The sequence below is a fragment of the Ostrinia nubilalis genome, chromosome 19, assembly GCF_963855985.1.
Source record: "Ostrinia nubilalis chromosome 19, ilOstNubi1.1, whole genome shotgun sequence".
NCBI classification, from domain to species: Eukaryota; Metazoa; Arthropoda; class Insecta; order Lepidoptera; family Crambidae; genus Ostrinia; species Ostrinia nubilalis.
This window is the reverse complement of record NC_087106.1, coordinates 13,827,236-13,843,786: the sequence shown is the minus strand read 5'-3', so window position 1 is coordinate 13,843,786 and position 16,551 is coordinate 13,827,236. Positions and strand designations below refer to the sequence as shown.

Here is a 16,551-nt window from a genome sequence, read left to right as displayed (position 1 = left end):
GATGATATGCCATTATTTGTGTTCTTCGTGTATCGTAAATAGGGCAATTTGGGAACATTTACTCGTTCATAATCAATATCACCTGAAATAAAAAAGTAGGATGAAATACACTGATTTAATTTTTTGTTTCTGAAAAAAGACGGCTCATTTATTACCCACCTACTTTCTTGCTTTACGCGTACTGAAAACTAAGTCTATAGCCAAAAAGTTCGCAAGACATCTTTGTTACAGTTGAAATAAGGTTGTGTTGTCAACTCTCTGGCCACTTTGGGTTTCACGGACTATTTGACGCTGACCCTACCTACTACCTGTGCTACTACTTATTTGCTTTTACACGTCACTGAAAACCACGCGCTATTCCATTCACCTATCATCATGTATGATGAAGGAGGGGGGAAGGGGGGCTATGTCAACAAATTGATAAACTCATTAAGCGTGCTTTGTCCGCGGTGGACAAACAAACAGAGGAGGTAAATATGGCGACACAGTTACAAAGCTGAGTCTACAAGTGAGGGCTATGACTGATCTGCAAAGTTTTCAATAACTTCGTCTGAATAAAATACTTTCATAAATAACAACAACGTCTTTAAAACAATACGCACAGGAACAGTTTAAGTTATCATCTACTCGTGCTATAAAAGTTGTAGTAAAGTAGGCACTGAAATCCAGATATAAGATTTTTTATCTATATCATAGCGAGAATATAGAAAACGTTTAAGGGTCGCAGACGACCCACATATTTGTGACCTATAGATCCTCCATTCATAGAATTACCTAGACACTTAAGATTTAACTTAGTCTATGAGACTTATGCCCGTTTTCACCATCAATCCCTAATTTTTAAGTTACACAGGGGTCACTTAAAAATTAGGGATTGATGGTGAAAACGAGCATTATACTTTTGTAAATAAGACTACTGAATGCTAGCTTGTAAAATAAGTTTTTCCGTCTTATTTCCATACACAAATATTGAGGTATTAATTTTATTGTAAGTCTCCCGCGAATTGTAAATGAGACTCGATTTAATCTTGATCAGTTAGGAATAAACTTCGGAATTAGACTGCATAATGGAATAGCCAAGTTTCGGCCCAAGTCAAAGTAATTAATTTCTTTAAGGTTGTTTATAAAAGTTATTAGAAATTCCAATTCATTGATAAATAACGGTCTTAAACCATTGTCTTTGAATAAAGTTTTTCAACCGACTTCAAAAAAGGAGGAGGTTCTCAATTCGACCCGTATGTTTTTTTTAAATATATTATTTGGTATAAAATACACATACTTATTTTAAATCTGTATCTACTTCTTGTCTAGGAAATACAAACTTATGAAAAAATACAATACAGTTTTTTAACGACCTACTTTATACCTTATAGATTAGTTTCATCTAAGTTACGAGTACATACTCGGTTTATTTGTGTTTATATTAGGCCTGCTAAATCGCTGATCGAATTGTGATTAAATCTCTAGCTAGTCGGATATACTCGTATTTATGTCTCGTGAGATAAATGCATTTTCTTTCTTCACGCTCCTGCTGTACACCATTACTTAAGTGTTCAAGTCTCAAGTCAACTAATAAACTTCCCGCCCGCCTTAATGCCCGGTTCCGCTCCAGTCCCGGCCGGAGTCCGGGATGGCTCACGGGATTAGCCGCGTCGCGGGATTACAGTACCGGCTCTAACTGACAGATGGACTTTCCAGCTTCACTATTTTTCATTCGAAAGTTTTACTTAACAACATTAATTACTGAACTCATCTTGATAAGCGATTTCTACTAACTTTAAACATGAAAACTCGTTTATATTGGTATGTTTTAATGTTTTAGAGACCCAGTTCAGGCTCACTAATGGACTTTTCAGTTTCAGCCAGTTAGGTACTTACACTGGTTTCAGTTTATGAAAATGTTTACATTACAACTGCTGCAAATACCGACCCCTAAGTCGGCTGACCAAATTTTCTCCCCTCAAATCCCTAATGCAGTGCGAAAAGAGCTCTCCATATTTATGTCACCCTGGTACTTCGAATGCGAATAATTTGCGCATTTCCCCAAACCGGCACACGTTTTGTGAAGTTAAAACGCCCTAAATAAAAATGTATACTGCATAATTATTTTCTCTGAGTGCTTTGTGTCCTTTTTTGTTAGAGAAAGTGTAATCATCTCATCTTTCGGTGATACGCAATTTGCGTAAAAGGCAGTGTTTCGGGTAACGGCTCGGGGTTACCCAGAAATTGTGTGAATGCTCATTGTCTCGAACAGTCTCTATTATACTCGGTAAATAGACTTTGTTTCGTTTACAGCCATATAACTTGTTGTTCCTAAGTGGCTTACCTGATTGCCTTTGTTTACTTTTTTAAAGGATTTTTTATAAACAGGTACTCAATAACAAGAGCCTACCAAAAATAATATTTGATATCTTAAGCACCGGGCGAGCATAAAAGGCACGGATGTTTCTATGTAACGTTAAATATATTAGGTACAGATATAAAATCACTACAAGAGCGTGTTTGATTATGTTAGGATTTTGATACTGCTCTATTATTATGAACGTCATATTTCCATTTTAGAAATATAATGGTGTTTTTGATCAAAAATAGAGTTACTAATGAAGCATCCTAGGATAATAAACACAACCAATATTCAACCTAAAATTCACCTCGATAATTGATTTTGGATCGAGGAAGTAGTTTCGCATACTACCTGCCTAACGGAGTGTACAAAATGGCCGTAAATTTTGAGGCCTGTTGGCCTGTCAACCGCTTTGGATGTACCAGGAACACAGCCCTTTCATTCCGTGGACATCCCACTCTACCCCAAAGGGGCGTCACCACAACAATGGCAAACTAGTGTAAAGTTTAACCTCTTGTGTGGTTATGTCGTCCTGGTGTTTGATGAGAAATTAAGATGGGTGGGTGAGCATTTTCTTTCTTATTTACTACAATAAAAATTCTTAAACTCGCACTTGAGATATAAGAAGGTAAATCGCGAACTATTAAACAATTTTATGTCAACAATTTATCGCACAATCATCATCTTTTGAATGGCAGTAAGTTTTTTAAAGCTGCAAATATCAACGTGTACGCTCAGCCAAGTTTTTACTTTATGAGATGTAAAAATATTCCAAAGATTCAAATGTTATCAGGTCCTTAAAACACCCCAACCTTGCCCCGACTTCAACTTCGGAACTATTCAAAGTGCGCTTAGTCATCGTTATGTTCCACTCAGCGACTCAAAAACTTCCGGAAAACTTTCCGGGGATCATTTTTCGCTGTCGTCTTCGTGTACTCCGGGCAGCACCTATGGATTTAGAAAGAAAAAGATTTTCTTTTAAACCCTGATCTGACAGCTGCAGCTTAATAGTAGACTATAAATCGGTAATAAATATTAGTCTACCAGTTTGTTACGTTTTCTCACCTTAATCGCTGAACCAATTTGAGTTAGAATTTCGATATACTTAGGGATAATTTGGGGCTAGGAGCTACTCGTACTTAGGTATACGAGATCACGTGCGCCGCCGATAATTAAACCCATAATAATTAATACAAGCTTACCATAGCTTTTACCTATTGCATAATCAATATACAGACGACAGTACATCAAGCTGAACCCTGCGGCATCTTATTGTAAGATTACTATACTTATTATGTGCAATAATACAATTTTTGTATTTACAATACGCAATGACAGTGACGAGTATCTGATACTGTTATTTTGGAACTAGTATATTACCTGTGACTTTATTCCTTTGCCTGTGAATTATTACATTTAAAAAGGTAGCACAGATACTCGTCACTTGCCATCAAGCTGCTGAGCGGAACGGACATTATTGTAATAATCGTGCGAAGACGGAAATAAATCCAAGAAAATCACACCAGTCGTCGTTTCATTTCTGAGTTTGAGATCCAATCTTTCATTATACTAATGAAATAAGAGCGGTTTTGCAACCATAAATTACAGTCTTGATGTGCTGTTGACTGTACAAGAACGTATTGTAGACCGCCTGTAAGGTAGCCTTATAGCATTCTTACAGCCGGTGGATCGACGATCTGGTAAAAGTTTCGGGAAGTGTGCAGTGCAGGATCGGACACTTTTATAAACAAACAATAATACAACAATTTCCAGGTACCTGGAAACCCCATGCTACTGATATCATTTCGTCAGAATCCATTATCTCGCATCAATGACAGGCGGATCGCTTCGTTGGTAATTAATTTAGGGCGGCTAATTAGCCGCGGGCATCGAACATGCTTGTTCCTTGTTATGCGATGAAACTTGAGCTGTGAGATTCGGTTTCAATTTAACTATGTTTTAAGCCTTGGGCAGACTAAACGCAGGGCAGTAGCAGCGCAGTTTAAATGCGGGCCCGCGCAAGTTGTAATACAAGAAACTCTTTGAAGTATGTCACACCAAATTTGAACGCGGGCCCGCGCTCCAACCGCGCCGCACTGCAATTGCGAAATACAAACGAGGCGGCGCGGGTGCGTGACAGAAGCGGCGCGAACGCGGGCCCGCGCTGTTGTATTATACTATGGCGGCCATATTAGCATGACACACCGGTCGCAGGGCGGTAGCAGCGCGGTGAAAGCGGTTTTCGAGTATTTAAATTTTTGACAACCGCCCGCGTTGCCACTGCTTTGAAACTGCGCTGCTTTCAGTGTGCCTCAGCCGCGCTGCAACTGACCCCCACTGCTTCTGACCCGCGTTTGGTCTGTGGAAGCCTTTACACATGTTGTAATGTACGAGATCTTAATGTAATTATGATGATAATTATGATTACGATAAAAAAAAACTTACAGTCGAATTTAAAACCTCCTCCTTTTTTTGAAGTCGATTAGAAATGAGCATTTAACTGGTTAAAGTCGCGGGTAACAACCTGTATGCAGGCAGCGCAGGACCGGTCGTTGTGGACATCCTTGGGGTAGGCTTTGTTCAGCTGTGGATGTCATGTGGCTGAAACCACAGAATAATAATAAGTACTACGCACAGAAGTTTTACTTCGCGAAGGTATTTAAAAAAATGTATGCTCAATGTCATTAACAATATGGTGTAATTTAGCTTGTCTCAAGAGTCGAGCACCATTTTGTTGACAAACGTCAGTGATCGGCACTGCGCCGAAGCTATAGGGCTGACTTCGGTAAAATGATGTGACATGAGGTGCCAAACTGCGGAAAATGGCGGAGGAAATACATGATTTAGCATGAATTATCATGAATAATAATAACTACTTATTTACCTCTCAGTGTCTTGAGGCAACTTAAAAAAGTACATTCTATGTTTTTATTATTATTTAAGCAGTTAAATACTGCACAGTATTTAGTACACCATTTTCTTTATTTTCTTCCATCATACACAAGAATACGCGTGCGTGAGTCAATGTTCGCTCGTATGTGAGGCCTTGTCGAATAGTATCCTGTAGGTGGGCCATCGTGCGTGTTTTGTTTTCGATGTAAACTCGCGGAGATGAACAGGCCTGCTGAAACGAACACAACCAATAGCAATTTTTTTTAAACAAGACAAGGCAGGTATTTGACCGCAATTGCATCTGGTGTTAAGTGAGATGCAATCTAGGATGGTACATAAATCTGCCTTGTAAGAGCTTATTCACTCTCGCCTTGAAAAGGCCCGGATTATAGTGTTATCTATAATGTATGTTTCTATCAAAATTGTCCTGTATTTGACTTAGTGAAGACAGCTTAAAATTCTTCGTGCTTACTTTCTTTAAACGAATGAAGTTACAACAATAATTTAATTAAACATACAAAACAAACTTATTAATTCAAGAAAAACAATCAGGGTAGGGTTTACAAATTAATTGGTTTCCACTTTAATTAAATCATCGGACTTCATAGTTTTATCGGGCTTCGGATCTTAATGAGTTTGTTTTAATAATTAATTGGTTCAATTGTTTTGGAAGTCTTGTAGATATCTAAAGCCTTAAAGTTGTCGGACTTATTTTCAAAAGTAAAAGGAAAAAGCTAAGAAAAACAAATGATCGGACGAATTTCGTATTGGAAAATAATTTTTATTTTAATAAAATGTCGTTCATCTGCGACGTCAACTACTGGATAATCCCGCAATGATTTAAGTTTCCCCCAAAAAAAGAGAGCATTTTGGTTGAAACGAAACAACAAGAATAGGTTACAGTGTAAATGTCAACGTGAAATTGTCAACTCTGTCAGTTTATAATATAACGCGTGAGATTGTAAACTAACAGTGGGTTAGGTTAGGTTAGATTGTAATCTAACTACGTCAGATTATAATCTGACGGAATTCACAATATTACGGTGACATAAACATTATCTAAGGTTAATTTTATTGACAATAGCACATCAAACTACAGACTGTGATGGGGTCGAGTATACAATACACTTTTTTTTTTCATTATTATCATCATCAATAAATGATATGAATCTAGCATTTCATAAATTTCATGACTTCTTTTGCGTTCTATTCACCTCCTGTTTTCCAAAAATAAAACTCAAAATAAATAACAAACCACTAAAATCTAAATGGATATCAAAGGGTCTGAAGGTATCTACAAAAACAAAAAGATTACTGCGTTTTAAATACTACAAAGAGAAAAATGTTCATAATAAAATGACTTATTCAAAGTACTCTAAAACTTTAAGGAAGTGTATGTACAAAGCTCAAAAACTATGTAATGATAAATATTTACAAAACAGTCACAATATTTGCAAGGCTTCGTGGAAGCTCATCAAAGACGAGATAGAGGGCTTTAATGAAGAAAATACTATCACAGAAATTGAATGCGATGGTAAAATATTAAGCGATCCAAATGAAATTGCTGTTGCTTTCAAGAACTATTTTATAAAGAAGGGCAGCAACACCCTCGGTGACACTGACACAAAATATAGAGCCATATCAAAAATAAACTGCATCCCTAAATCCATATTCCTTGAACCTTTGACTACAGCGGAAACTACCCAAATTATCACATCATTAAAAAACTCAAACTCATGTGGTGTAGTAGATGAACTAAGTATGTACTAAAATCCTAAAAACGTGCAAACACATTATATCGCCTGTCTTGACATATCTTATAAACTTATCGTTTGAAACAGGTCTCTTTCCTAACGCACTAAAGTTATCTCTAATTAAACCCATTTATAAAAAGAGTGACAAAACGAACTTGGGAAATTATAGACCCATAGCATTGATACCTATAATTTCCAAAGTGTTTGAAAAAGCAATGCAAAAGAGGATAATGAACTTTTGTAAGAAATTCAATATAATAACTCATGAACAATTTGGATTTCAACAGGGCAAATCCACCACGCTAGCTTGCTTTAACCTTGTTCATAAAATTGCTTCTGCTCTTGATCGAAAACATCACTCAACTGTACTCTTTTTAGATATGTCGAAGGCTTTTGACTGTGTAGCCCACAATATCCTCTTAGCCAAATTAGAAAAATATGGAATACGTGGGAAAGCACTATCTTGGCTTGAATCATACTTGGAGGATAGATCTCAATGTGTAGAAATAAATAGGGAAGACAATAACAATATTGTGACTACACACCGCTCTAATTATAAAATAAATGGAATAGGAGTACCCCAAGGTAGTGTACTGGGACCCACTCTCTTCCTTTTATACATAAATGACTTGCCTAAATTTACGAACCATAACTGTATAATGTTTGCTGACGATATATCTATAATAATTGACTCTAATCTTAATAACCTTGACAACTATGAATCTGACATCAATAATACAATTAAACATAATAGAATATCTTGACATGAATAATCTTAAAGTTAATTTATGTAAAACCAAATATGTGCAATTTAATGTAAAAGGACGCAAGGAAATTGACCTTAAGCTAAGACATGATGATCTTAGTATTACAAAATCAAATATCATGACATTCCTAGGTATAGAATTAAACGAAAGCTTAAACTTTAAAAATCATATTGACAAAGTCTGTAACAAGGTAAATAGATTTGCTTACGTCCTTCGCCGCTTGACATATAAGACAACACTGAGCATTACATTCAGGGACTGGGTAGTCAATGCGAAAAAACGCTCAACGGTTGGAATGTGCAGGTGTCAAAATGTCCATACGGACCGGTTGTTAGTGTGGCAGAAAGTATGAACGTCAAAAAGTCCCAGTGCCAAAATGTACATTGTTACCATGGTTACAATGGTTTAGTGACAAATGGTACACATCACAAAATACAAGTACAACAAAAGGTGTGATAGATAAAATGATCAACTGATATATTGTGCTCATGAATAAATTAATAAAATTAAATGTCAAAATGTTCAATGTTCTTGTAGTCTAGTCAATAAAGTTTTTTTGGACATTTTTACCTTGATGCATTTAAACACGTGTTCACGTTAGCTATTATACAATAAGACGCTTGTTCAAATAAACCCGAAGACATTTTAACTTCAGATCATTTTAACCATTGTTCATTTCGACGTTCATACTTTTTGCCACACTAACAGCCGGTCCGTATGGACATTTTGACACCTGCACATTCCAACCGTTGAGCGTTTTTTCGCATTGACTACCCAGTCCCAGAATGGAGCATTACGCTATCAGCTTACTACGCCTATGTGGTATCTACCATTAACTAGTGACTCTTAATTTGGGGAAACGGTACAGATGTCCAGAGAGTATTCATTGCACAGAAAAAATGTATTAGAGCTATCTGTCGCAGAGGACCCTCTGACTCTTGTAGGCCTCTATTAATTAAACTGCGAATTCTTACCGTCCCTAGCATGTACATTCTAGAGAGCTTCAAGTTTGTTATAAAGCATCCTCACCTATTTTTAAGGGCAAGGGATATATACCCAAGAAATACTAGATTTCCAAGCAGACTTGTAATAAATTTTTCTCCAAAAACCTCGCTATACAAAAAAAGCTGCTACAGTATGTGCATAAAAATTTATAATAAAATCCCAGAGATATTTAAGACAGGGTCAACTAATGCAATGATACGAAATCTCAAAAATTGGCTGATAGACTGCTGTATCTACAACATTAATGACTTTTTTAATGACCATTTTGCATGCTAAAAATGTTAGCAGAATAGTAAGCACTGTGTAAATTATATTATAAGACCTCATATGTAAAATACCTATTCTATGCAATAAATGTTTGAATTTGAATTTGAATTTCATTTCAGCCACAGGACGCCAATTGCTGAACATAGGATTCTCCCAATGATTTCCACACCGCCCGGTCTGTAGCGGCCTGCATCCAGAGCGCCTTCCTTCTACCTGCTACCTTCACGAGGTCTTCGGTCCACCTTGTAGATGGATGTCCCTCACCTCTTCCTAGGGAGTATTTTCACTGACCACTTGTTATTCTGAGCCTTTTTTGTCAGAGGGGCACAAGCAGTTATCTGTCCACCTGTCTATCTCTCTCTGTATGTACCTGTGTCTTGCCTGATTGTATACCCCCTTTAGTCCACGTTCGTAACTGAAATTTGATAACCAGCTACGAACATAACCAGTTATGAAAATGGTTACAAAAACGACAAGGAAATTCCATTTTCATAACTGGTTAACAAGCAAGAAAAATAATCCACGTTCGTAGCTGGTTATCAAATTTCAGTTACGAACGTGGACTAAAGGGTTTATATACCCTTCTTTCGAATAAAAAGTTTTCAATTCTATTATTCTTGTTGCAGACCTTCTGATCGAGATGCTGGGAGTGCTGGCCAGCTACAGCGTCACGGTCAAGGAGCTGAAGCAGCTGTTCAGCGCCATGAAGGCCGTCAACGGGAAATGGGTGAGCTACTCCTTCTACTAAACCCTTTCTACGGGTTCTCACGCAGAATGTGCACTTCGCAAAATGAGCACGGCGCAAAATACGCACTTTTCTATACAAGAAGGGTTGAACAGCCTGTTTCTATAATGGCTGGATATACTGAGTGGGCGTCCTTTTTGGCACATCGCTTTCATAGACCAAATACGTATTATTATTGTTTTTTTATTGTGCATTTTTATTGTTTCTTCTTTTTTTATGTGCCAAATAAATTATTCTTTCTTTCTTTCTTTCTATAATATTGGTGTTAAGAAATGCGCATTTTTCGAAGTGAACAATTTGTGTCAGACCTCTTCTACTTACTTCTTTAGGCAATAACAACAATTAACTTTCCCCTTGGACAAACATGACCTTCACTGGTTGAGTGTTGGTGGTCAAGCTGTAGATCCTAGCTACACAGGAGTTGCAGCGGTGGGAACGAGTGGTGGGAATGACTTAGTTCCGTTACTTCTATAGTGAGGTGGCAACTAAAAACAATAGGTCTATCTATATTTGACATTTAATAAAGACATAAGTAATAGTTATATTTCAACGGGCTGGAAGACGTAGCGTGGGCAGGCCTCCTACTAGGTGGACCGACGATCTGGTAAAGGTCGCGGGAAGAGCCTGGATGCGGGCAGCGCAGGACCGTTCATTGTGGAAAACCTTGGGGGAGGCCTTTGTCCAGCAGTGGACGTCATTTGGCTGAAACGACGATATTTCAACGCTGAATCTTTAGTTTCTTTTTTGTAATTAAGATCTTATTTAAGAGCTTAAATCTTCAGCATTAAAGAACACGTAGTAACGAAAAGAAATCCCAGAAAAACTTCGAGAAGAGACGTCTCATTAGGTAATTAATTAAGAAATAACATCAAACCAAGTTTACTTTAGCTTTATTCAAGAGCTTCCATCTCTTGTTTTATTTTAAAATCCAACTTCATTATCTTTATTAAAAAACTCTTAGTAATATTCTCGCGTTCGTGCGGCCCTGGTAGCCTGGCGATTAAAGCGGGGGCGGCAGATGGAATTCGAGAAATGCTTTTTAGCTTAATTCCCCAGTTGGGGATCATTTTAGACGGTTTGCGAGCACGGAATGATAAAGAGTAAACATCCTAAACTCGTATGTTGTATGTGTCCTGAATTTGAGAACTTATTATGTAAAAAATAGGATCAACCTTATGGTAACGTAAATAGTTTCATGAAATAAAGTCTAAAATGTTTCGGTTTTCTTGTCGGTCTTTGGATTATAAGTGCCTGAAGAATTTCGCAGTAATTCCGTCGCATTGTTAAGTTGTTGCATTGCTCGCGAATGCCTTGTCGGCTCTTTCTATTTATGTTTCCTTAGTTATGTGAATGGCTGGAAAGGGTGAATTCGGGTACTTTTTAATGGCGTACTAAGCAATTCTAGGTATGCACTTTATTTATGTATAAATTGTAGAAGTTGGCAAGCAGTGGGCAACAATAAATGCTTGGAATATTACGTTTTTTACTGTATTCTAAGAAAGATTGACCCCTGAAAATACATCGTTAATTTTGCCCTGTACCTGATCCCGCACACTTTCAATGTCGTGTTATTTTATACAAAGGGAGAAATCGTAAGCGTGCGTGACGTGAATGTCCATTATGGAATATGGCGAAGTTCCAATCCAATTTTTTCTCCTTCTTTTTCAATATTTTAACTAACAAATGAAAGATATTATTTAAGGAAGTTGCAGTTCTATACTCATCATTCGTTTCGGTCAAAGGACATCTGCTGAACAAATGCAGAATGATTCCCACGACTACCGGTCCAGCCTTTATTTAGTGCAAAAATCAAATCAAATCATTTATTTTGCGAAAATGGGTTTACATCAGTAGGTGTTACAATTTTTCAAGTAGGTATCTCCATCTTCCACCTTTAGGCATGCAAAATTATTACTGTTATTGTCACTTACATTCATTAATAAAATATAATTCACATTTATAATAACTAATGTCAGACAACTCAGGGTCAATAATTACGTAAAAAAATAAAAATAATAAAAAAAATATCAAAATCGTTTAATTTTGCAAGTAGGCTCCCAAAGAGCATTTTTACACGTCCCAACCCTACCACTGCAGCACTGCTTCAAGACAGTAATATGGGCCAGTACTTACAGAGAAGAAGTAGCGCAAGAAACTAGTGCGATACCTAATATGGATTGTTTCTAAGTTGCTTGTATTGTTAATTTTTCATGGTACCTACCAATTATTATTTTTTTCTTTCCGTCTTCCTTAATGGATGCTGTCTGTTGCAGCCGCGGCACTCGGCCAAGCTGCTGAACGTGCTGCGCCAGATGCCGCACCGGAACGGACCCGACGTGTTCTTCAGCTTCCCCGGACGGAAGGGCTCCGTGAGTATTACCACAGAATAATAATAAGTACTACGTACAGAAGTTTTACTTCGCGAAGGTATTTAAAAAAATGTATGCTCAATGTCATTAACAATATGGTGTAATTTAGCCTGTCTCAAGAGTCAAGCACCATTTTGTTGACAAACGTCAGTGATCGGCACTGCGCCGAAGCTATAGGGCTGACTTCGGTAAAATGATGTGACGTGAGGTGCCAAACTGCGGAAAATGGCGGAGGAAATACATGATTTAGCATGAATTATCATGAATAATATTAACTACTTATTTACCTCTCGGTGTCTTGAGGCTACTTAAATAAGTACATTCTGTGTTTTTTGTTATTATTTAGGCAGTTAAATACTGCACAGTATTTAGTACACCATTTTCTTTATTTTCTTCCATCATACACAAGAATACGCGTGCGTGAGTCAATGTTCGCTCGTATGTGAGGCCTTGTCGAATAGTATCCTGTAGGTGGGCCATCGTGCGTGTTTTGTTTTCGATGTAAACTCGCGGAGATGAACAGGCCTGGTATTACTATAATAATACTATCATTTTTAGATTAGAAAAGAAAAAAGAATGTTTTTTCGAGAGTGAATAGGCACTTACAGGGCAGATATGTACCATCCTAGTCTACATCTCACTTAACACCAGGTGCGATTGCAGTCAAATACCTGTCATACATAAAAAATAGTCCAAAATCCTTATTAAGACTACAACATCAGTATATAGCCTGACCAGGAACATAAAAACCCTCGCCATGTTGCGGAAAACTAATGGTACTAATTTCTTTTAATGGCAACAGTAACTGAAAACTTCATTGACATGTCACCTTGCATGTCAGTCTATTGCTGTCAAAGTGTAAACAAACTTTATTTTAAATGTGCGCAATTGATTTTGTGAATTAAATTGCTAAAATATTTTTATAGTCGTGAAAGAAAAGTGGTTCACAATGTGTTAAAGTATTTGTCGAAGAGAAATACTAAGGGTTCGGACAATATTTTCATTGAATAATGTTTCCGACAAAGGTTGTCAAATTGACTGACATGTTTATCGTATAGTACAGTCCACTATGAAAATTAGCTGTGGTTTGTTTCAACTACCTATTTTAAAGTTTTTTGTCACTTTCTAAGTGTTGAATTTTATGGAATTGGGAAATAAGTACCGAGTTTGAAGCGTTCATGAGCAGACATTGCAGTTGAATATTCAAGTTCTGAATTTGATTATTGACGAATAATAAAATAAATCCTACTAACTCGATTGATGGTTTCATTTAATTTATTTAAACCAGGTTACCTATAATAATATTTTTTCGTTAATTTACGAAAATATCAAATTAGCCCGTAATCCAGAATCCTGATACATAAAGTTAGCCTATTAATTTAACACAGGTACGACTGTACTCAGTGTTGCACTATCAAATGCAATTGACGCGCCTCTATGCCAGGGTTTTTATGTTCCTGGTCAGGCTATACAAAGTTTGTTTAATTTGAACCAAAATGGCAGTCATTCATAACAGATTAAATGCTGAACTATGGTTTAGTCGACAATGATTTACAGGTTCACAAGTCGACAATTCAAATTTCAAATTCAAATTATTTATTTGCAGAATGTGGTACATTAGATGTTACATAATGAAATGGAGCAGAACACATTCGCCAGATATGAACCAGCATGCAAATGTTTTACACAAGTCAATAAGTTAGTCATAAGAATAATTTCGTTCTGTGCTTCCTTATTTAATTAATATTACTTAATTAATATGCAATAAAGAGTTTGAAGTTTGAAATACATACATGCACAAAATGTCAAATACTGAAACTCATATAAAATATGTAAAGTGATCCCTTTGGGGTTTTATAAAAATAGGCATTCATAAAAAAGTTTTGGAGGCGCCGGGTATCGATCCCGGTACCTCTCGCATGCTAAGCGAGCGCTCTACCATCTGAGCTACGCCCCCGTTGAAATACTTTGCGAATCAAACTGCGCCATTGTAACAGAATGTATTTATTAAATTCAAGTCGCACAGCCTGGGGCGAGGACGGCCTGCGTTATTAAATCCAGTTCGCCTTTCACTCAATGCTCCTACGATTGCATACAACATGACTCCCAATAGAAATCTTATTAAAATTAAAAAAGAAGTCTTCCTATTTTCAACTAAAGAATCTCCCTTTCATACCCCCTCATTTATGTTGCCTTGGTACTCGTGAGAATACGTCAACCCTTAGGATTTCTGTTCTAAGAACCCCGCGCACTTGTCTGTATGGTGCGATGCGACTATCCTTCCAATGTTATTCTTTCCTAGTACCTATGAGAATAATGATACAACCCTTTTTTCGGGGAAATGGTTGGGATGAGATAGTTACGTAAGCCTTTTTAAACATAAAAATAGGTATCCAACTATTTTTGCAAAAAAAGAAATCTGGAGGCGCCGGGTATCGATCCCGGTACCTCTCGCATGCTAAGCGAGCGCTCTACCATCTGAGCTACGCCCCCTTGTGATGATAGTAATGAATGTTGTTATATTTTTTTCATTCAATGTCTTACGTAGCCTTCAAGGCGCTTTACGCCAACTGACCCGCCTTCATTTCGATAACCTCGGTGAAAGACCGCCTACACAATAAACAAACACAATAAGCATATTTTGCTTCAACAATGGGTGTGTTTTTGCATTGTTATTTACATCGCCTGAAGGTTGAGCTGGAAGGTGACAAAAGCTTTTTTTAAAGTCCACTTGTAACTGCATATTTTTAACTGTTACTGATCTGATCCTACTTTGAAAAAGAAATAAAAAAATCCTTTGTACTTACCTTTATTGAACAGCTGTTTGGTTCCCAAGTCATCTGTTACATCCCTTAAACATTTATGCATCCCTGGTACCCGTGAGAATGCGTTTAACCCTTTTTACCTCCTTATTAAAACGGTCGCTTGTTTTTTGTGTAGGCCCATAGTTTCCTCTTGCTATTTTATGGTCGCCTGGTAACAATGGGAAACGGCTAGATGCCCTTTAGTGTTATTTTTTGTCTTTTTAGTAAAATACTCCATAGGGTTATAAAATAAAGTCACAAAAAAGTTCTGGAGGCGCCGGGTATCGATCCCGGTACCTCTCGCATGCTAAGCGAGCGCTCTACCATCTGAGCTACGCCCCCGTTGTTACGTTAATGTAAAATAGATTACTATAACAGTGTAATCACATATACGTCACAAGTATATTGCAAAATATCCTTGCCTTTCACTAGCGTAATCAACTTAGTATTGTTGAGAACAATAGCGGTTCATTATGTATAAAACAAATCCCATTGATGAACTCATTCATATTTGTCGCTCTTTGTTTTATACATGTGGCACTAATTGCTATACACGTTATTGGCTAACTAATCAACCATACATTATTAAGTTTTTGTAAAAGAAAAAACTGATACGTTAGTTATTTTCAAAGTTTTCGACTTGTGAGAACTGCCGTTGCCTCAAAGAAAACCTAAAACTTTATTATAGTGCCAAACAAATAAAAAATAAGTAGGTAATATAGTTTTTGTGTTCCGTATGTATTTGACGGGATGAAGGTTCGGCGATGGAGATCTTAACGGCCAATAAAACAAAGTTTACGACCGTTACGAAAGTTACGGTAAATCTGCGACAGTTTCAGCCGTGCATTGCTTGTATGGTTTCCTTTAAGAATAATGTCAACTTTGCCTGTTTACAGGTAGTTAAGAATCTAAGTATTATAGATATCTACTGATTAGGTGGACCGACGATCTAGTGAAGGTCGCGGGAGGTGCCTGGATGAGGCCAGCGCAGGGCCGGTATTTTTGGAAATCCTTGGGGGAGGCAGTTAACGTCATTTGGCTGAAACGAAGACGAACGATCGACCCACTGATTGTGTTTCGTTTTTCCACACTACGTCGATGCACGTCGTAACTTTTACAACAGTAACTCTGCTGAAAATACCCACTTATAATCTACTCGTATATACTTAAATAAAAATGAATTGATGTTCGTTAGTCTGATTAATAAAACTCGAGAACGGCTGATTTTGGTTTTAAAATGTTTGTCGTAACTCGTAGTCCAGGGTAGGTCTAAACGGTGAGCAAATACGCGCGCGATATTGTTTTTCTGTGACAGACAAAATTCCACGCGGGCGGAGCCGCGGGCGGAAAGCTAGTCTTTAATATACATAAATGTATTTACAATTCCTGCAAAGATACAACAATCTAAGCATGTCTCTAAAACCATAAGACACCTGCACATATTTCGACGGCCGACTCCAGCGGTCGCTCGCGCCAGCCGATCCGGGCGGTGTCTCTGGAATTTAAATTCCATCTTCTGTTGTGAATTCAATCTTGGAAACTTCGCCTTGTTATGAACGGGGACAAGAAATGCGGTTTAGGGTTGTCACTTTTAGATTTACCTA

General features: G+C 37.4%; 1 protein-coding gene and 3 non-coding genes across 4 annotated transcripts in view; 1 reads left to right on the top strand and 3 right to left on the bottom strand.

Moving 5' to 3' along the window:
* Positions 1-16,551, top strand: part of LOC135080989 (neurobeachin-like) — a 737,070-nt gene that overhangs the window by 428,893 nt on the left and 291,626 nt on the right. The window contains exons 4-5 of the mRNA XM_063975714.1: positions 9,656-9,756; positions 12,048-12,143. Coding sequence (XP_063831784.1) covers positions 9,656-9,756; positions 12,048-12,143 — 197 coding nt within the window. The remainder of the gene's footprint in view (positions 1-9,655; positions 9,757-12,047; positions 12,144-16,551) is intronic.
* Trnaa-agc (transfer RNA alanine (anticodon AGC)) lies at positions 14,028-14,100 on the bottom strand. Its single transcript has one exon. It is a non-coding gene; the product is annotated as a tRNA-Ala (tRNA).
* On the bottom strand, positions 14,564-14,636 carry Trnaa-agc (transfer RNA alanine (anticodon AGC)). Its single transcript has one exon. It is a non-coding gene; the product is annotated as a tRNA-Ala (tRNA).
* Positions 15,217-15,289, bottom strand: Trnaa-agc (transfer RNA alanine (anticodon AGC)). The gene has a single exon. It is a non-coding gene; the product is annotated as a tRNA-Ala (tRNA).